Consider the following 22,920-nt stretch of genomic DNA (forward strand, 5'->3'; position numbering starts at 1 on the left):
ATCAGTACTTATTTTTCACCACCAAGAACACCAATATACCCCCCTTCCACTCCTCCCAATGCCTGTGAGGTAGATGAATTCTACTTAACTCTCTATCTACTTTGATTACATTCATTATTTAGACAAAAGATACACCATTATTGTTTAGAGTTTGCACCCAACAATCAGAACTGCTGAAAAGACACTGTGAAATAATTTGTTTTCTATAGCTGGTTATGAGAACCAAATGATTTCGGATTTCTGATATTTTACTTATTAAGTCTGGAGGGATTTCTGCCAAGAGCCGGATAATTACGAGATTGGTTTCTGTGGCTCTGGAGCCTGGCCATGCTGAAGAGCCTCTCGTGGGGGGCAACTTGTGTCCTCGGTAGGGTGTGAAGGATGAGCCCGGAATGCCCCCCTTCCTGTGAGGTTGCAGTTGCCCCATCACCACTGGCTCATACCTGACTTTCCAATAAGCTCTGAGGTGGCTGCCATCTTGCTGCCCAGGGGGAAAAAGGCGGAAGGGAGTGACACCCCTTCCCTCCCGGGGAGGCATGGTATTGTGGATTAACGTATAGTCCATTCGCTTTTCTGCCGCAAGCTGCTGGGCTCTGCATTAAGTCCTTGTGCCTCTGGAGTCATGGTCATGCTCGTGGGGTACAACTCGTGGCCTCTGTAGGGCATGAAGGACGAGCCCAGAACAACCCCCTATATATGTAATTTTTTAATCAAACCCATTTTCAAGTATTTTTCTGACTAATATATATAAGAGACTTAATTTACCTCATGGGAAGGGGGGTGTTCCCTTGGGAAGGGAACATGGGAAGGGGCTCGTCCTTCACGCCCTACCAAGGTCATGAGTTGCCCCCCAAGCGGCTCTCTGGCACGGCCATGGCTCCAGAGGCACAAGGACTTAATCCAGAACCCGGCAGCTTGTGGCAGAAAAGTGAATGGACCATGTGTTAAACTATGGCACCATGCCTCCCTGGGAGGGAAAGGGTGTCACTCCCTCCCACTTTTTTTCACCCCCAGCAGCAAGGTGGCTGCCACCTCAGAGCTTATTGAAAAGCCAGGTATGAGCCAGCAATGACAGGAAAACTGCAACCTCATGGGAAAGTGGGGGGCGGGGGGCGGTACCAGCTCGTCCTTCATGCCCTACCGAGGTCACAAGTTGCCCCCCACAAGTGGCTCTCCGGCACGGCCATAACACCAGATGCACAGAAACCAATCTTGTAATTATCTGGCTCTTGGCAGAAATCCCTCCAGACTTAACTAGTAAAATATCAGAAATTCAAAATCGCGCAACTGATATGGTACCCTTATGGCCGATATATCATATGGTTCTCATAACCAGCTATAGAAAACAAATTATTTCTCAGTACTTTTCAGCAGTTCTGATTGTTGGGGGGACATTTTAAAGAATAATGGTGCATCTTTTGTCGAAGTAATGAATGTAGTCAAAATAGAGAGAGAGTTAAGTAGAAATCATCTGCCTCACAGGCATTGGGAGGGGTGGGAGTGGGGGTATACTGGGGTTCTTGGTGGTGAAAAATGAGTACTGGTGAAGGGAAAGGTGTTTGATCATTGATGACGAGACTTAATCTTGAAAGCTTTGTAACTTTTCCCACAGTGGTTCAATAAATAAATATAACAAAAAAAAGAGAGAGAGAGACTTAATTTAGGAATCTCTAGTTTAATAATCACAGCTGATGATGTTTTCTAAATTGAATTTTAGCTTACAGTTTACAAAATAGAATATAGCCTAAACAGTGCCAGGGTATGACTCAGTGGTAGACATATCTGGTGTGTGTGAGACCCTAAGTTAGAGCCCCATCACTAAAAATTATATGTACATATATATTCTTATCCATAATACATATCCTAATTGTATCTGGTTGTTTTGTTTTGCTTGGTTTTCAGCTTTCTTCACAGAAGTCAGTCCCATGGATACCCATGCTAAAGTCACTGCCACTTTGGGCTATTGTAGTGGCCCATTTTTCTTCCAACTGGACTTTTTATACTCTACTGACATTGTTGCCTACTTACATGAATGAGATATTGAGGTTCAATATTCAGGAGGTAAGAAAAAAATAATCATCTGCTATTTATATATATTTTTTTGCTATTTATATATTTTAAACTCCAAACTTGTCTATATAAAATTGTACCTCAGAGTTGTTCCTTTTCTTAAGTTATCTTTTAGCTGGGATCTCTTTTCACTCTAAAGGTCTTCCTAGTCCTTAGGAATAGGACATAAGACAACAATTCAAGTGGTACCAATGCTTGCTACTAAATGATAAAAATTATGGTAGCAAAATGTGTGTAGTTATTGGTATGATAACTTGAATTTGTTACCGTAAATTTAGATGTTATTTTTAACTTCTGAGTGGCCATTAAGAAATTAAATTAAATGTGGGCTAGAGTGATAGATAGTACAGTGGGTAGAGTGTTTGTCTTGCACACAGCCAGCCAGAATTCTATCCCCAGCATCTCATGTGTTCCCCAAAGCACCACCAGAAGTAATTCCTGAGTGCCGAGCCAGAAATGACCCTGAACATCACCAGGTGTGGCCAAAAAAAAGAAAGAAAATAAATTAACTAAAACACATTATCAATGAAGAGCTGAGCTGGGGATATAGAACATTCTTCATACGTGTTAGGCTCTGAATTCTATCCAGCACTACCAAAAAAGAAAAGATGCTTAAGACCTAAAATGAATGAGCTGAGTGTATGGAACTCTGAGATAAAACATGTCTTTGTGACCTTGAACTCATCAACGGTTTCTTTTTCCTCTTTCCCTTCCCTTTGGTGGGATGACCAGCACTCCCACACACATCTGCAGTGCCCACTCAGCATTTGTACTTGTTGGGAGTCACATCTGGCAGACGTACACTGCAGACTACACACTTACAAGGCACATGCTCTACTATTGAGTCACATCCCTGAATTTGGCAACAATTTTTTAAACATAACCCCCCTCTCTTCCCCTTTCCCCCCCGAACTGCACCACAACCTCAAGCCCTTACTTGGCCACCAGTGACCAGTGGGGTCCCCAGACCTCCCAAACACTGCTAGGGAAGTGAAAACAAAAAATTTTTTTTTCCCTTTTTGGGTCACACCCGGCGATGCACAGGGGTTACTCCTGGTTCTGCACAAAGGAATCACCCCTGGCGGTGCTCAGGGGACCATATGGGATGCTGGGAATCGAACCCGGGTCGGCTGCGTGCAAGGCAAACGCCCTATCCACTGTGCTATTGCTCCAGCCCCCGGGAAGTAAAAAAAAATTTTTTAATTAAAATAACACCAAATACAAGTGACTAAAGAAAAAAATTAGTAAATTTTAACATTTTGTGCATCAGAGGATTATCCTGAGTGAAAAGGGGAGAAAACACTTGAAAATCTTAGGTCTCATAAGGGTATTTTATCAAAATCTGTTATGAGCCCAATAATAAAAAGACAGCACCATTTTTTAAATAGGCAGTGGGGTTTTTTGTTGTGTATTTTTGTTTTGTTTTTGGACCCCACCCTGTGATGCTCAGGAGTTACTGCTGGTGGTGCTCAGGGGACCATATTGGAAGCAGAGACCAAACCCAGGAGAGCCGCCCAAGTAGGCTGCATGCTAGGCAAGTGCCCTACCCACTGTACTATCTCTCCAGCCTTGGCAGTGGTTTTAAACAGGCCTTTCTCCAAAGAGGATATACAGACGTGGGCTGGAGAACATGCCTGGCTCGCACAGGGCCCCCCACCCCCATTCAATTTCTGATACCACGTGGTCTCCCAAGCAATCAGGTGTAGCCCTAGTCTTCCTTCTCCATGTGAACACATAAAATAAAACAACAGCTACAACATAAAGATGTGCATATGGCCAGTAAGCACAGGTGACGGTGCTGAGCACCCTTAGTCATAGAGAAAGGCAAATCAAAGTTGTGAGTGACCACCCTAGATCTATTGAAATTGCAAGAGGCCAGGAGGGGGCTCATTATCCTGGCACCCATCCTGCAAGTATGGCCTTTGGTACCCTGTCACAGAAGTGCTTGAAAGCACCGCACTAGTGAGTACCACAGAGCATATGAGCACTGCCACTAAGTGTGTGACCCCAACACCACAAGACACATGCAACTCCCAGACACCACACCAAGTACAACCTTCCCCGGCTCTACCACCACAATAAACACAAGTGCCGGTGAGGATGTACAGGCATGGTAACCTCCATACGTTCTCTGTCCATTGCCATAGTGAAATAAAATGGTATAGCTGCTATGGAAAACAATCCCTCGAACAGTCCAAGATAAAATTGTGACCCAGCGATTCCATTTCTAGCTGTACCCGCAAGAGAATAGAAAACCAGCCCCCACAAAAACATACACACTGTGGTTTCTCCTTAGATTAGTTGGAGACTGAACTTTAATCTGCTATTTTAATACTGTCATTATCTTTATTTTTCTATATGAGAATAAAACTATAGCATTCCTTACCTGGTGCAAATCCAAACAAAACATGAAAACACACAGTAAATGGCCATCACCTCAGCAAACGAGATGTTGAGAATGTGTACAATAGTGATACAATGTGGTTGTTGTAATCAGATTAAGTAGGCATTGGATGAATTTAAATATTGGCTAATTGTCTGAATCAAGTCTACTGAGGAATAAAATTTAAACAGACATTGCCTAGTTTTCTGAATAAAGTTCCCAACGATTAAAAAAAAATATATATATATATATATCACAAGATCACAGGCATCCTGTTGTTTGTCGATTTCCTCGAGCAGGCACCTGTAACGTCTCCTTCTTCCTAGCCCTGAGATTTTAAAAGAGCCATTTCAATGCTCTTTCAGGATTAGGAGAATGAGACCCACCATTGTTACTGGTATTTGGCATATTGAGTACGACACGGAAAGTTTGCCAGACTCTGCCGTGCAGGCAGGATACTTTTGGTAGCCTGCCAGGTTCTCCAAAGGAAAAAATAAGATGTCGTGCAGCCGCAAATGCGGCCGCGCGCTTCCGGGAGCTGGGTTTTATAGTCTCTGCATCCTGGCCGTTGATAGGACCAACCTGGCGCTGGCAGCAGCTGGTGGGTGTGATGCCTACCTACTGGAAGATGGGGGACCTGGATGGAGAAGGCCCAGTCCCAATCCGAGTAGGCTTGGAGACCTCAGCCCGGGACCCACATGCCTGGGTTCCTCTGCCAGTTCTTTCATGCATGAGGCCCGTCCAGATGTGTGGAGAGTGGTTCCAGCATGGCCGTGGCTGGCTCTGGAGGTCCTCAGCCGCTGGGGCTCTACTCAGGGTGGGGGTGGGGGGGAGAGAGAAACTCAACCCTCCCCCCTCCAAGGGGCCCCCGGTGAGGACAGCCAGGCACGGGGGCAGGAGACTCTATCATATTTATAATGGCATAAACATGCCATGGCCTGTTCCACAGAGTGCAAGAGCCATGAACGAAACAGGGCAGCTTGAGTGGCAAATGTCAAGGCAGCAAAGCACAGCGGCACTGATAACCACAGGAATTTACCAAGTCAACACTGTTGAAGTGACTCCTCAGTCACCTGTCTTTCAAGTCAGACTGGAAAACATTGGCCAGTGGCTGTGGAAATAGCTCAGCAGTCTGAGCACATGATTGGCATGTTGAAGGCCTCAGCATCACATGGTCCCAGAAGCACCACAGGAAGCACAGCCCCTGCCCCGTATCAAGCACCTCCCAGTGTGGCCCAAAAACAAACAAACCAAAACGAGCTACAAAACCAAGCCTCAGATGCCACCCAGCCAGCTACTCTGGATTAGTTTTGAAAAGCAAGATCAGTTAAACCAAAATACAACAACTCAATGGATGGTGTATAAGCTGAGTGAGACTTTGACGGTAGTTTGGGATGTGTTTGTGTGAGCAACCTTGTTTTTTTTTCTAATCTGTTATTGGAACCTGTCATCTTCTGCTGTGGCGATGAATTGCATGCGAATTTATGATTGTTCCACAGATATCGAAAATTTTTCTAGGAGATGATGGAAAGCATAAAATATCAATAACTGCCAATAACTAGTACTGTGTACTTAATGACCTTCGTTTTTCAGTTGTTCTCAAGTTCTGCAGTGAAATACTTTAATACAAGATTCTTGTTCTTACATTTACATACCAAAGAGACATTTTAATTTCTCAATCAAAATTAAAAGATGTACAGGGGCTAGAATGATAGCACAGTGGGTAAGGTGCCTTGCACGCGGCCGACCAGGGTTCGATTCCCAGCATCCCATATGGTCCCCTGAACACCGCCAGGGTAATTCTTGAGTGCAGAGCCAGGAGTAATCCCTGTGCATCGCCGGGTGTCACCCCAAAAAGCAAAAAAAAAAAAAAAAATTAAAAGATGTACAAAATTTGAAATTCTCTACTCTTACAGGATCCCTTTCAAATGAATGTTTTGGGGATTGGAGCAATAGCACAGCGGGTAGGGCATTTGCCTTGCACGTGGCTGACCCAGACTCAATTCCCAGCATCCCATATGGTTCCTTGAGCACCTCCAGGAATAATTCCTGAATGCAGAGCCAGGAGTAACCCCTGTGCATCACTGGTTGTGACCCAAAAAGAAAAAAAAAAGGAATGTTTTGGAGGCTGGGAAGATAGCTCAGAGGACTGGAGTGCATGCTTTGCAGGCTTCAACCCAGGTTTGAGCCCCTGCAGTCCACGATCACCACTGGAAGTAGCCCTGAGCACTGAGCTGGAAATTGCTCCTGAACACTGCAAAATACAGCCCCCAAATCAAAACAAAATGGATATTTTTCCTTTTTATAATTCCTCTTTTTATTACAGTTTAGGTATCATGGTTCCAGTGGTGTCTGTGTTTATGGTTCTAAGGTATAAAGTTACTGCGAATGCTTAAGATCTTCACCACGTCACTAATGCCACCTCTAGACCACCATGGACTTTTGTTGTTGTTGTTGCTGTTGTTTGGTTTTGGGTTGGCCATACCCAACAATGCTCAGGGGTTACTCCTGGCTTTGCACTCAGGAATCACTCCTGGTGGTGCTCGGGGAACCATATGGGATGTTGGGAATCGAACCCAGGTCAGCCACACTCAAGGCATCATTCCATCCCCTGGGTTGTTTTGTTTTGTTTTGTTTCGTCTTTAGCAAATACTCTACATCCTTGAAATAGCCCTTGAGTGAAGCTGGCTTGGGATTTGCTGAAGTGTAGCATGCCCACACGTGCCCACCACAGCAAGTGTGGGGTTTGGGGTGACACAGCCATGTTTCCTCAAGCACATGATGGAAAAGCATGACCCCCTCATGAGTATCACAGCTGGAAAATGCACCAGCCCCTTGAGCACCACAATTAGAGTTTCGCCCTCAGCAAGCATGACAAGTGTGTGAGCTCCTCCCCGTCATAGCTCCAAAAAGCAACAAAGGGGGAAGGGACAAGATGGGAGCTGAGGGCAGAGACAAAAGATAAAGCTTGCTTGATACACTCTTTTTAAAGTCATCTCAGTAATTTAAAACATTAAGACCCTTCGTTCTTCATTATAAACTTGCCTTTTCATATGTTTTGTTTGATTATCCTGGCCTCTCATTTTGTTCCAGTTTAGTGAAGTTACGACATCCTTCTTTCACTGTGATTGTTGTCGCGTTGCTGAGCATTGAACCCAGGCCTCACCCATGCAAGCCAAGTGCCTTACCACAGAGTCACATCCTCAGCTCTTACTCCCTCTCTTTCACCACTCAGAGTTGGGGTGATATCTATTACTCTATTTTGGATATGAACAGTTTTGAATTTTTTTTTAAAGGCAAGGAGTCATTTCCTTAAACTGAGATTTGTGAAAGATGTCCATGGGATGGATAAATGTTGCTAGTTCAATGGTTTTCATTGTTAGGGAACTTTTAGCATTGATTCTCTCTGAGACAACCTCTTTAGGAATGTACTGAACTGAATCGCATCATCTTTCTGAGAACAACCTTAGGTACTATCACTACAGACAAATTAACAGTATGTAATTTGGTGTTTCCTGTCTTCCAGTGGTTAGCGGATGTGTGGAGGTTTAAGTTATTTTAGCCTTTCCTCCCACTATAATTAATACTTTGTCTTGACATACTTCCAGAATGGGGTCTTATCTGCAGTGCCTTATTTTGGCTGTTGGGTGTGCATGATCCTGTCTGGTCAACTTGCTGACAATTTAAGGGCAAAATGGAATTTTTCCACAATATGTGTTCGAAGAACTTTTACACTTATAGGTAAGTGATGTGAATGTGGTTTATGTTTTGGTTTATAATTATTTACTGTGCTTGCTATATGAAGAAAAATTAATATTATTTATTTTATCTACATATTTAGGTTTTGTTGTGTTGTTGTTTATTTTTGGGTCACACCCAGAGATACACAGGGGTTACTCCTGGCTTATGCACACAGGAATTATTCCTGGCGGTGCTCGGGGGACCACATGGGATGCTGGGAATCGATCCTGGGTCAGCTGCATACAAGGCAAACGCCCTACCCATTGTGCTATCGCTCCAGCCCCTACATATTTAGTTTAAATAGTGCTTTATTTAAATAGTGTTTTTATTTAAATAAAATTTTATTTGAATTATTAAACTCTCTAAATGTTACTTTTTATGCAAGATGGTTCTTTCCAAACCTTACACTTTAAATATTAATATTGTTAATGCCTATTACCTTAACCACAGCATTTAAAAAAATGGCTTTTATAAATATCATCCTAGAATATTATAAATCACTTTATTTGTAAAATCTAAGTTTACAATAGTGATAGTATTTTAAGTCGTCGTCCCTTTCAGAAGTAAATACATCTTTAATTTCAGTCCTAAAATTTAACATGTCAGAAGTTATCACATTATATCATATTAGAAAGCTCAAAGGAACTATAAATAATCTGCATTTCAGACACTTCTCTCAGGTCAATTTTAAAGCTACCCGGGGGTCAGAGTGATAGTACAGCAGGGAGGGCGTTTGCCCTGCGCCCTGCACACCAACGACCTGAGTTTGAACCCCAGCATCCCCTATGGTCCCCTGAGCACCACTAGGAGTAATTCCTGAGTGCAGAACCAGGAATAACACCAGAGCATCTCTGAGTGTGACCCAAAAGAGCCCCCCCCCAAAAAATAAATAAAATTTTTAAATCGCTCCAGCCCATGACGTATTCGATATGCCAAACACAGTAACAACAAAGTCTCACAATGGAAATGTTACTGGGCCTGCTCGAGAAAATCGATGAACAACGGGAGGACAGTGCCACAGTGCCAAAATTTTTAAAAGACAAAAAAAAAAAAAAATTTAAAAAAAACTATCTAGGATAGTTACTCTGTTTTCTTAAAGCTCTCCCCAGGAAGTTGCTGATTTAGTGATTGCATTGTAAAAGAACCCTAGTCAGTGTAACTGCAAACACCTTCCTAGTATTTTTGTGCCACATCCAGCAGTGCTCAGAGGCTTTCTTCTGGCTCTGTGCTCCTCGATCACTCCTGGTGGGCTTAAGGGACCATGTGGAGTGCTATGGATTGAACCTGAGGTCCGTTACATGCAGGAAGCACCCCTACCATTGTAATACCTCTCTGGCCCCTTGACTCACTCAAAGACAAACAAATGGAGCTGGGGAGATGGCTCAATGGATGAGCTCATGCTAGGCATGTGGGAGACCTTGATTTCATCCAGACACCACATGCTTTCCCAGACATGCCAGCAGTGGCCCTCACGCACAAAGCCAGGACTTGCCCTTGAGCACCCAAAAGGTATAACCCCAAAACAAAAACAAACAGAGAAGAAGAAGAAAGATAGAAAAAGGAAAAGAGGGGTGGAAGAATAAGGAAAAGGGACTGGAGAGATAGTACAGATGTCCAAGGTGTTTGCTTTGGACACATCCAACCAGGTTTGATCTTCAACACCCTATATGGTCCCTCCACTTCCTTCTAAGAGTGATCCCTGAGCACAGAGCCAGGAATAAGTCCGAGCACAGACTGGCAGGTGTGAGGCCCTGGGTGATCCCTGGCATCTCACACACACAAACTTAGTAAGTAAAATACGTGCCTTTAGATCCAGTCGGGGGGCTGGAGCGATAGCACCGCGGGTAGGGCGTTTGCCTTGCATGCGGCTGACCTGGGTTCGATTCCCAGCATCCCATATGGTCCCCTGAGCAGCGCCAGGAGTAATTCTGGAGTGCAGAGTCAGGAGTAACCCCTGAGCATCTCCGGGTGTGACCCAAAAAGGAAAAAAAAAAGATCCAGTCTGGTTTTCTGTTGGTGCGGAGAGGGTAGGAGAGAGGAGGTGAGAAAGCTGTTGTATCCAACTAATCATATATGGCTATTTTATATGGCAGCCACTAATCATATATGGCTATTTAAATTTAATTGAAATAAAAATGTAAGTTTCTCCACTTACCATATACAGCATTCTCATGATCACCAAGAATGGTCTGTAGATAGCTATTATTGAATAGCCTTGCTATATACAGAAGCTCTGGGTTCAATGCTTGGTACCAACTGGTTCCCCAAGAACTGGTGGGTGAACCTCCAAAACCAAAATAAATAACATTTTAAAACCTACCTACTAATTAAGTCCTTTCCTGTGACTTAGACCTTATGCTTACCTTAATAAATTATGTATGTGTCATACACAATCATAAGACCCAAACACAATGTTTTTCTAACTTAACATAGCTTGTTATTTAGTTTGTTATCTTTGGTCTTATGATATTTATTTAATGACAGTCTTTCATCAACTATTGCTTCTCTGTAGAATATATTTTATAGCCAGTCTTTTCTTCCTCTTTCTTTTCTCCAGCCTAGAACTTTAGCTGAGTCCTGCTCATGTGTAGATTAAGTAACACTGTATAATGAGATTTTTTTCCTTTTATTTTTATATTACTTACATTGTGCCTATATTTTCATTTTCTTTCTGTTTTGGGGGAATGTATGGTGCCAGAAATTGAACCAGGACCCCCCCCTTTTTCTTTTTCTTTTTTTTTTTTATGTTTTTGGTTTGGGAGGTTTTTGTTGGTGGTGATAGCGGTGGAGGGTATTTTTGTTTTGTTTTGTTTTTGTTTTTGCTTTTTGGGTCACACCCGGCGATGCACAGGGGTTAACTCCTGGCTCTGCACTCAGGAATTACTCCTGGCGAATTACTCAGGGGACCATACGGGTTGCTGGGAATCGAACCTGGGTCGGCCACATGCAAGGCAAACGCCCTACCCGCTGTGCTATCACGCCAGCCCCGCAGTGGTGCTTATTTCTTTCAGTTTTTGGCCACACCTGTTGAGAACCTTATATGCAAGCTAGGGATTCGAACCCAGGGCAACCACCATGCAAGCCTCTTACCCTCTTCACTGTCTCTCTCAATTCTTTAGTAATTTTTAATGAAATGCTACAATTTAGAGTCTTAAGGCAATACAATGTTTTGACACTAGGTGGCAATGGTATCAAACATTAGGCTTAAACTATACTAAGACATACAACGGAAATAACTCTCTGGTTTCCCCTCCCGACTTTCAATTCCAGGAATGATTGGGCCTGCAGTGTTCCTCATAGCTGCTGGATATATTGGCTGCAATTATTCTCTGGCTGTAGCATTCCTAAGTATATCAACAACTCTGGCAGGCTTTTGCTCTTCTGGATTTAGCATCAACCATCTGGATATTGCTCCTTCGTGAGTACTAACATAAAATATTTGCTGTGATTTATTTTTAATTCTTTTTTTTAATGTGGTAAAATAAACAGGACATAAAAATGTACTGTTTTAACCATTTTAAATGTATAAATTATATGGATTTAAGTTCCTCTACATTCTTTTGTAACCTGTTCAAATCCCTTTATTCTTGACCCCTGCAAACCTCAGTTTTACTTTCTGCCTTCACTTTCTGAATTAAACTATGCTAACTCCTTTAGCAGAATTTCAGTTTATACAGTGACTAAAGCTTGACTTTTGGGGCCAGAGCAATAGTACAGCAGGTAAGATATTTATTTGCCTTGTACATGGCTGACCCTGATTTGATCCCCAGTACCCCATACGGTCCCCCGAGAATCAGCAGGAGTAATTTCCGAGTGCAGAGCCAGGACCCCTGAGCATTGCTGGGTGTGACCAAAATAAAAAACCTTTGACTTTTAAAAATTTGCACTTTTAACTCATGACCCCTGTCCACAGTGTTTCCAGATAACAATCTATAGAACCCCTTATGATTTGTACGTGTCTGCAATAAAAGTAGGAATTCTAGGAAGGCGGAGACTCTTATCTTCAGGGCTCACCGTGATACAGGGCAGCAGTGACGCTTGAGTTGGAGGGAAAAACACTGGAGACCAATGTGTAACTTTGCTTGCCTTAGCAGGGTAGCTTACAAGTCACTTACTTTCACAAACATTATCTCATTTGAGCCTTACAGCGATCCTCTGAGGTACTTCTTCTTATTTCTCATTTCCTGCCCTTTGCAGGCATTGTTGCAGTGTGTGTTTATGGGGGGAGGGGAGGACAGGAGTCACACATACACTGGGTTGTGGTGCTCACTGGAGGCTGCACAACTTTGCTGTGCTGCTCACGTACACACATGCACGCACGCCACCAGGGGTCCCTCTCCTGGCTGAGGTGCTCACTCACACACACACACACACACACACACACACACACACACGGGCTGTGGTTCCCTGGAGATCACATGCTTATGCCGTGCCAAGAGGCCCCTGACAGCCGAGCCACAGAACCACACTCAACACATACGGGCAACATCAGGGTTCGAACTCTTCACCTCAGGCGCACAAGGCAGGCACTTCTGCAACTGGATTAGCTCCCAGACCCAGGATAGTTATCTGTGACCTACTTAATGGCTAAGAAACTTAGATTCCAGTGAGGTGATTTGTCTGAAACCACGTATTTAATGAAAGAGTGAAAATTTAAACCTAAATAATTTTCTTTTTTTTTATTTTTGGGGCTACATCCCATGGTGCTAAGAGTGTACTCCTGACTCTCCCTATAGTGCTCAGGGGATCCTATGTGGTGCCAGGGAGGGACCCACATTGGCCTCGTACCCGACCTGCTGTGCTATCTCCCAATATTGTCTTAAATCCAGAATTCCTTGCAGTACTACTTCTCTAGAAACATTCATCTTTTTTTTTTCCCTCCTGGTCCTCCCAGGTGGTGTCTGGGAGTCCCTGGGGCCTCTCCCAGCAGTTCCAGCCCTGCTGTGCTAGAGATTCAGTGTGAGGTCCCAAGGGCGCCCTGCTGCTCCAGTCCTGCAGCGCTGGGCATCACCCAGTGGCTCAGAGGCCTCCGGGGCTATTCCCAGCAATACTTGGAGGACCATGTGATACCAGCGATCAAACCATGATCAAAGCGCATGTATGACATGACCCTTAATCCCGGACTGTCCCTCCCATCCTAGTCTTCAGACCACAAACCCATCAAACTTTGTGCTAAATGACAAACAGAAGAATCTGACTATAGATTCTCAACTAATGTAGTTAAGTGGCATCCCCATGCCATCAGTGCTTCTAATTTGTTTTAGTAAAGAATAACGGATTTATTTTTGGAGAAGGCACAAGTAGTCTTCTGCCATCTTTCCTCTGTCTCAAATCCTTTACAGCTCGTCTACCATCGATGCCTCGTCTTCTTGGTAGTGCTCAATCTCCTGCCACTTCAGTGAGCAGTTTAGGCCCTAGAATGCCTAGAATCTAAGTTTCTTAGCCATTGAGTCGGTCACAGACCTTTGAAAGCATCCCATCAAGTCTCTCACTAGAAATCCAAGAAGGCTCCGCAGGGTTAGAGTTGCAGGACATCACTCCTGGGCCCACCTGTCAACCCAAAGGGCCAGGAGGCTTGTTCGGCCCCCTTTGCCAAGTCTCTCTTCCTTGCCGTGTGTGTATGTGTGTGTGTGTGTCTGTCTGTCTGTCTGTCTGTGTGAAGCTTCCCTGTTTCCTCATTAAGCCTTTCTAGACCACTACCACCTGCCACTTCAGAATCACCAAATGAAAAGTAAAACCGAAATGTTGATCCCAGGCACGAGGTTTCTGCACGTGTTGCTCTTCCAGGTTGTCACTGGGAACAGCAGTACCCTTTGAGAAACGGGCATGTGTATGTGATGGTACAGCAGAGAGGGTGTTTGCCTTGCACACAGCCTAAATGGGTTAGGTCTCCAGTACCACATATGGTTCTCCAAGCCTGCCAGCAGTGATCCCTGAGCACGAGGCCAGGAAAGCCCTGAACACTACCAGATGTGGCCCAAGAACCAAAAATAAATAAATAAATAAATAAAATTTGAGAACTACAGCTCATAAGCAATTGTTTCAAAACTGTTAACTAGAAAGAAGGAGGGGGTGCCTAAAGAGAGACAAGGACTGAAGGGAGATTTCGTTCCAAGAATAAAGGCCCAAACATATGAATATGCTGAGAAAAGAGAGCTGGAAAAGGATGTGAGATTGGGCCAGAGAGAGAGGGTAAGGGCTGAGCATGTGCTGTGCATACAGGAGTCGCAGATTCAATCAATCCTTCGCACCACAGAATCCCCAACAGGCAGCCCTTGAGCTCTGCTGGGATGTGGGCCAAAATCAAAAGAAAACAAAACAGAACAAGAGGATGAAAAATTGAAATGAAAGAAGTGAAAATTAGTGGCGGAAGATAAGGAGTGAAATTCAGAGCTCAAGTAAAGAAATCAACTTTTTTAGTTTGTTGGTTGGTTTTGATTATTGGACCACACCCAGTGGTGCTTAGAGGCTACTCTAAGACTGTTGTTTAGGGCTCCCTCCAGCAGTGTTTCGGGGGACTATGCAGGGCCGGAGATTGAATCAGGTCCTCCTAGAAGCAAAACTTGCACACTTCCGTTGGTGCCATCTCCCTGTCGCAGGAATTAACTGAGATCATGCAAGAAACAACTATTTGAGAAGGATGAGAGTAATATGAGTTCTGTATAAAAAAAAAAAAGGATTTTTGGGTTATATGAGAAATTAAGGATTGTGATTTAAAAATATGTCAGTTGACATACACACAAAGTCAATCAATTATATATCCACGAATTTTTTCAGTATTCCATCCTTCGAAAGGTAAAACCTGTTCCTCTCCCTTTGAGCATGAACTGGATTTAGTAACTGGTTTCTGATGAATAGGTTATGGCAGAAAGTGATGGTATCTGGCCAGGTCAAAAAAGGCGTCGCCCATTCTCCTCCTTGCTCTGTCTCTCTCAGGTTTCTCACAATAGGGGGTGCCAAATGCCATGTAGCAAATGGGGACTTCTAGCAGCTCTGCGACACAGTCCTCAGAGTAGGAAGGGAGGCCTCCATGTAGCAGTCACGGGTCCTCTGGCCCCAGACAAGCCTTCCCATGACTTGGCACCAGCCAACATTAAAAATGACTGAAATTTGCTGAAAGGCCAGGAATAGAGCCCAGTTGTAGACTATGTGTCACTGTGTCACAAGCCTCGGGCTCTGGGGTTTTATCCCCAGCACCAAAAGGAAAAAAAAACCCTCCTGGGTCTCTGCCAATCTGCTCTGACAGTCCTGACACCCAGAAAGTGGGAGATAACAAATATTTGTTGTGGGAAGCTGCTAAGTTTTGAGGTCATTTATTATGCAGATAATTTGAAATCTTGGGCCAGAGAGATAGTTCTGCGGGTTCTACGGGCTTTCTGCACGCAGAAAGCATAGATTCAATCCTCGGCATGGCGTGACACCCTGCACACTGTCGGGAAGTAGCCAGGAGTAGCCCCCTGACTACTGCAGGATGTAGCTGAACCGCACCCAAAAAACCCTTAACTGCTAACCTCTAATCTGTGATTTGGGAGTCAGGTTTGTTGTTGAGATGAAGGAAGAAGGAAAAGACTAAAGGTTTGAATGGGCGCCAAGAGAAACAGTCACGAGACTCAAAGATGGGGCCCAGGGAGATGGCTCAAGCTTTGCCTGCAGGAGTCCCAGTTTTAAATCCTGACACTGTGGTCCCCTGAGCCCAGAGTAGCCCCTGAGCACCACCAGGTGTGGCCAAATGCAAACCCCAAACAAACAAACTAGAGAAGATTTTGTCATTGACAGGGTCAGCTGAAGTTAGTTGTCACACTAGCTCACAGTGCTCTTTCTTTGGAGGGGCGGGGGCATCCGTAAGGCAGGGGAGTTTGGCATGGAAGAGGTCTGGAGTCTGAGTTGCTTTCAGCTGAAGTGCTAGGAATTCCAGTCAAGCATTCTGAACAGCATCATCTACTGATTGACCCTAGAGTCAAGTCCTGAGACAGTGGACTTCAGGCAAGAGTTTGATGCATGCGGGGCTGGAGAGATAGCACAGCAGGTAGGGCGTTTGCCTTGCATGCAGCCAACCCGGGTTCGATTCCCAGCATCCCATCTGGTTCCTTGAGCACCGCCAGGAGTAACTCCTGAGTGCAGAGCCAGGAGGAACCCCTGTGCATCGCCAGGTGTGACTCAAAAAGAAAAAAAAAAAAAAGAGTTTGATACATGCCCCTGAAGGTGTGTGTCTTCGTTACACTCTACTCCTCAAGGTACTAGTTTCAATCTGGGGCTTCTTGTCACCTCACACAGTGAAACGATGGGCCAGCAACATGCTTCTCGTCCTGACCTGTCAAGCAAGAAGGAAAGGGATCTTTTCCCTTCCCAACTTTGGGAATCAGTCTGTCCTCCCATTGTTCATCCATTTGCTCAATGCGGGCCCAGTAACGTCTCCATTGTGAGACTTCTTGTTACTGTGTTTGGCATAGTGAATACTCTCGGTAGCTTGCCGGACTCTCCAAGAGGGGCAGAGGAATCGAACCTGGCTCAGCCAGGCTGGCTGCACCCAAGACAAATGCCCTACCACTGTGCTATCACTCCAGCCTGGGAATAAGTCGTGGGTTTCATTTTGACTGAACCAAACTAAGTCACATACCCACCCCTGAAACACCACCCATGGCCAAGGGAATGCTGATTGACTTAAGGACAATCAATACACACCCCAAAAGTTGGAGGTGAAGGAGTCCGTGCCCCCCAAATTTCATAGGAGTGGATGCATCAGTAACACCCACTATAACACGGGAAGAAATCAAGGGTCATTTCGAAAGTGGAAGAAACACAGGCACAAAGGAGTTATGTAACTTGCAAGTCCCAGCTTGTAAACAGCAAACCTGACTTGTCTTCCAACTCCGTGCTCCCAGGATCACTCTGCTACTGCATTAAATTGCCTTTCAGAGGCTTATTTACAAGGTCTTAAAAATTGGTCATTGGAAAGTAGCTCACAACTACTTTGGGAATTTGAAGGCGGGGGAAAAGTCACTGCAGGCAACAGACACTGGTTTCCCTCATTTAACATGAGTTGATTATAAAACTAGGCAAACAAATGAGAAGCAAAAGTGCTTTGGAACATAAAATTGGTTCCATGGCCACCCAGCCAGAAGAAAGGTCAGAAGCCAGCTACTTCATTTCATGAAGCTGAAATACAGTTCCCAGGATTCAGAAGGTGCCAGAAGTCTCTTAGAACTATAGAATCTGACAAGGGCTCTACTCTGCTCTCTGAAACTAGCTGTCAAGGAAAATTGGATCATTAGGCAGTAACTGGAGCGCTGTCAAGCGAAAATGAAAGCAGATGCTGGAGAAGGAAAAATTAAATATCCATGGCCCCTACCTTAAAAGACTGCTGTGAGAATTGCAGTTTCTTTTGTTGTTGTTGCTATTCGGGGGTTACAATTGGCAGGGCAGGCAGGGGATTGAGTGAAGGTCAGCACTGTACAAGGAGTCCCAGTTTTAAATCCTGACACTGTGGTCCCCTGAGCTCAGTGTCCGGCCTGTACTCTCTCTGGCCCAGTCATGAAAATTCTGAAACAGAACAAACACATAATGTACATAGAATACTTAGCTCGTGATACAATAAGTGGTTTGTGCATAATACAGAAAGCTTAATTATTATTTCCTGGAAAACGTGGAGTCAGGTGCCATAAACAGAGTCACAACTCAATTCATGTGAAAGATTGAAATGATTGAGTTAATTAAAAAAAAAAATACTGCTCAGTAGGGACCACCATTGAATCTTAAATAACAAAAGACTTATTTTTCAGCATCAGTTTTAGTCTTGTACTTGAAGGAAACAGTGTACTTAGTATTTCAGGATTTCAGCAGTGTCCCCCAATATATCATTTCAGATAGGGTGGAGAAAGATGAATTGGATTTCCAGCCAGGCAGCTGTGTCATTACTGAATTTCCCTGTCAGAGCATGCTGCTTAATGGCCCCAGGGATTTTAACAACACAGTGCCAGGACCTGTATTAAATGTTGAAGACACAAACATGCAAGTAACATGTTCCCTGCTTGCATTGATGGACACGTACATTACACAACCAGTAGCAAATTCCTCAAACTGGCTTCCAGTATTGGCTGATATCATCTCAGTGGTTGAAGTCTATGTCTTAAAAGATTCCAGCCCATCCTTGATATTTTGTGAGTCTTATTAAGTTGGGGCGAGGGGGGGTGCAGGGTGAGAGGCATTTATTTATCTTTTAAAGACAGGACACTGAACATTTAGAAACATAAATGATGCCAACAAATAGTTGTCAAAGTTAGGACAATGGTAGATACCTGTATGCCTTAGGTAATGGTATCTAAGTTGACCAAGGCATCAGATTTTTGGCTGAATCAGCATATAGATGGAGATGTGTGAACAACATGTGAAACTTTAAAATGCTACAGCAGGGAAATGGCAGAGTAATCTCATCAAAATGTAAAGAAGAAAATTTCCTTTTCTCCTATGTATTTTGATTCAACCCATCAGATAAGCTCTCGGTTATTTTCCAGCTAGTTTTTTGGTTCTAAGCCTCCTAATTGGTTTCTGCTTCCCTGTGGGTTGATTATCTAGAGGTAACATAATTTCTGACCATATTGCTGCCTAGTTTCTTTTCTTCTTGTTAATAGTGAAGTGCCCATTCAGTGTTTAGCAGACTGCTAGTTATTGCAGGAACATGTGAGGACAGCAGCCCCTTAAGCTTTAAGCATCCAGCACAGAGGTTTATGATGAAAAATTGAACATGAGAAAATTTGTGTTTTTCATAAAGTGGCATTATAGACTATAATATAATACTAAGTACCGGTTTGGAATCAGAGTGGGTAACATTTTATAGCCTTTCTTCATCTATAAAATAAAGATAACGCCTACCTCATAGGGTTATTTTACTATAAAAATGAATGATATATGTATGTGACATACTTAGAAACATGTCTGACAGGTTTTTCAGTAAAACAAGCAGTATCCCTTTTACTGTATAAAAGTCTATTCAATATTCTCTAAGACTTCTACAAAATGGAATAGAAATTTTCTGCATATAATTTTGTTTCCTGAATTCAAGAGAATTGAATTTTTTTCAAGTGAATAGATTTTTCATTGTTAATCCAAGAACTCAAGAACTCTGTAAAGGCACAGAATCCAGACTAAGTCCCTACATGTTTTTTTTCCAAAGAGTTATCGATTTCTCAAGGCCCTTTCTGGCCAAGTGTAATGTAAATACTTGAATGATCCTCTCAGTGCTGACATTTAGAATTTCACAGCAATCATCTGCACTTAATATCTGTTACTGAAAAGGCCTGGCACACTGCAATCATTCCTCCTACTGCCAAGGTGTTAATGGCTTTAAAAAAAAAAAAAAGGACAGCTTCTACCAAGCTTGGTTAATTTAAGTTAACATTCCCTAAAAGGCATAAGCAAAATAACAATGTGTGTGCATATGTGTGTGTGTGTGTGTGTGCACGCAACGTGATTAGTGTTATGTCCTGTATGCATGAGTTTTGGACGTAGGAATTTGTAACGTTACAAATAACTGGATTCGATCTAGCAGGCGTTTTATTCAGACTCTGTGTTAGTCAGCTCAGGAAGTCATACAAAATACTACACACTGGGCATCTTTCTGAGAGGAAAACTTACTTTCTCGTAGTTCTGAAGTCTGTGGGTGCCTGGCCACGGTCTCATCGTGGTGCGGGGCCTCTGAGGCCTCCCTGGAATGCGCCCAATCACCACCTAAAAGTGTCCTTGCAGGGGCCTGCCCAGCTATGTACTGTAGAAGAGCATCTCTCTCCTCATCTTTACTTTCTTCTTTTCTTTTCTCCATTTTTAGGTTGCACTCAGCAGTGCTTACCACTCCCAGTTAATTGCTTGGAGCAGTGCTCAGCGACTCGGAGGACCATGTGGTACTGGGGATCAAACTTGGGCCACCTTCATGCAAAGCATGAACTCATCCCCTTTTTTTTTTTCTCTTGTTGGGTTACACCCTGTAATGCACAGGGGTTACTTCTGGCGGTGCTCAGGGGACCATATGGGATGCTGGAAATCGAACCCGAGTTGGCGCTGTGCAAGGCAAACGCCCTACCCGCTGTACTATCACTCCAGCCCCGAGCTCATCCCTTTGAACCATCTCTCTGGCCCCTCTCTTCCTCTTACAAGACCACCAATTTCCAATAGGCTAGAACCCCACCCTTATGATTACATTTAACCTTAATTATTTTCTAAAAACTGACTCCAGGGGCTGGAGAGATAGCACGGTGGGTAGGGCGTTTGCCTTGCATGCGGCCGACCCGGGTTCGATTCCCAGCACCCCATATGGTCCCCTGAGCACCGCCTGGAGTAACTTCTGAGTGCAGAGCCAGGAGTAACCCCTGTGCATCGCCGGGTGTGACCCAAAAAGCAAAAAAAAAAAAAAAAAAAAAAAAACTGACTCCAAATACAGTCACATTGGCAGGTAGGGCATAAAAATATGTTAAATGATACCTCTGAGATACTGTCAACGAATGTGGGAGGAATCCAATTCAGACCTTCGCAGGCACTTTTCAGTAAACTCAGCTAAGGGGAGGCCACTCAACAGTGGTCAGAACCAAAGTACTGGGATCCTGAACCCTAATGGAAAGAACATTATCCCACAGTGATTCACATGGGGGGGTGGAGCAATAGCACAGCGGGTAGGGTGTTTGCCTTGCACGTGGCCAACCCAGGTTCAATCCCCAGCATCCCACATGGTCCCCTGAGCACCGCCAGGAGTAATTCCTGAGTGCAGAGCCAGGAGTAACCCCTGTGCATCGCCGGGCGTGACCCCCAAAAGAAAGCAAAAAAAAAAAAAAAGGAGAAAAAATAACCAGTAATTCACATGGACTAATAAGATGTCAAAGTTCTGTAATTTTATCAGAATTGACTTGGCGGGGGCGGGGTGTGGGGGGCTCCCTAGCAGTGCTCAGGGAGCACTGGGCTATACTTAGTGGTACAGAGGCGAGGGTAATACAGTATTGGAGATCCAACTTAGGGGCCCATAAATGAGAAGTACATGCTCCACCCTTTTCAACAGTCTCCCTGGCCCCGAATTTTTGTTACATAAAAACAATGACCATCTCATTAAAAATTGGAAAATTTAAAAGCTCTAATATGACTCCATACATGCCCAGGTGAATTCCTCCGCCCCTCTCGGGGAGCCCGGCAAGCTACCGAGTATCTTGCCCCCACAGCAAAGCCTGGCAAACTACCCGTGAGGTATTCGATATGCCAAACACAGTAACAAGTCTCACAATGTTACTGGGACTGCTCAAGCAAATCGATGAACAACAGGAGGACAGTGACAGTGACAATAATGTCTATTTTGTTGGTTGATTATCTTTAATGTCTTCAAGTTTTCTTTTTTTTTCTTTTTCTTTTGGGGGGGTCACACCTGGCGATACACAAGGGTTACTCCTGGCTCATGCACTCAGGAATTACTCCTGACGGTGCTCAGGGGACCGTATGGGATGCTGGAAACTGAACCCGGGTCTGCCGCGTGCAAGGCAAATTCTGTACCCACTGTGCTATCACTCCAGCCCCTTCAAGTTTTCTTTTTAATATTTATTGTTGTAGCATAGATACATTTACCATAGTTTTTGCATCTTTAAGATTTTTCACCAAAATGCCAAACATAAATCTTTAATATACATTTAGAATGTAGAATCGACATACTACCAGTGTATAAGAAATACAGGGCACAGGGCAGCGCATAAGATTATGGTAAATGATAGATACCCCAGAGATGGAGTCTCTAGTATCCTTCTCCTGGGACCAGAGCCGTAGTAGCAGGTCGGGCTCTTGCTTTGCATGAGGCCAACCCAGGTTAAATCCCCAGCATTCCATATGATCCCCTGGGCCCTTCCAGGAATGACCCCGGAACAGAGCCAGGTGTAAGCCCTGAGCACTACCAGGTGTGACAGAAGTAAAATTTAAAAAGTAAAAAAGAAAAGTAGTACAGCATCCTTCTCCTAAGAGTTACCCTTAAGTCCCACTAGATTTTCGTGTATGTGTGCAAATTTGCAGGCTGGAACCCAGGGCCTTGCACAGGCAAGGCAAATGCTTTATTGCTGAGCTGTATCCCCAGCCCACAGGAATTGCCCCTAAAATAAATCACAGAAGTGCTCAGTTTTTTCTGGGTCTCTTTCTTGTATACAAGAAATAGCCATGTTATTCTTCAACTTTTTTTTTTCTTTTTGGGTCACACCCAGCGATACTCAGGGGTTATTCCTGGCTCTGCACTCAGGAATTATTCCTGGCGGTGCTCGGGGGACCATATGGAATGCCGGGGATCGAACCCAGGTCAGCTGCGTTCAAGGCAAACGCCTTACCCGCTGTGCTATCACTCCGGCCCCTATTCTTCAACTTTTGACCTTTCTCTTATAGAAACATTAAAGATAAAGCAGATTTTTTCTGAGCTACTGAAAATGTACTTTTTGGTCTTATACATTCACACACATGCACACACACACACATACTGTAGAGCTAACTTGACTGCTTCTGAGACAGGGCACAGATTTAGCTATGATCTCACTTATATAACAATATATTAAATATGTAGGTGGTTACCAGAAGAGAAGGGAGAAGGTGGAGGTAGATTGGATTTTGAGAAGGTGAATTGTATGAGAAATGCTAGAATTCAACCTTTTGTTTGTTTGTTTTGGTGCCACACCAGTAGCACTCAGGAATCACTCCTCACTTTGTGCTCAGGGGACCATAAGGGA

General features: G+C 44.0%; 1 protein-coding gene across 2 annotated transcripts in view; it reads left to right on the forward strand.

Annotated features, from left to right (window-relative positions):
- The window catches only part of SLC17A5 (solute carrier family 17 member 5), a 62,211-nt gene that overhangs the window by 34,748 nt on the left and 4,543 nt on the right, over positions 1 to 22,920 (forward strand). For both annotated transcript variants that reach the window (XM_056109732.1, XM_056109733.1), the window contains exons 7-9: positions 1,903 to 2,061; positions 8,062 to 8,194; positions 11,465 to 11,612. In XM_056109732.1, the coding sequence (XP_055965707.1) occupies positions 1,903 to 2,061; positions 8,062 to 8,194; positions 11,465 to 11,612 (440 nt within the window). The remainder of the gene's footprint in view (positions 1 to 1,902; positions 2,062 to 8,061; positions 8,195 to 11,464; positions 11,613 to 22,920) is intronic.

This window comes from Sorex fumeus, unplaced genomic scaffold, assembly GCF_029834395.1.
Source record: "Sorex fumeus unplaced genomic scaffold, SorFum_2.1 ptg000008l, whole genome shotgun sequence".
In the NCBI taxonomy this organism is placed as follows: Eukaryota; Metazoa; Chordata; class Mammalia; order Eulipotyphla; family Soricidae; genus Sorex; species Sorex fumeus.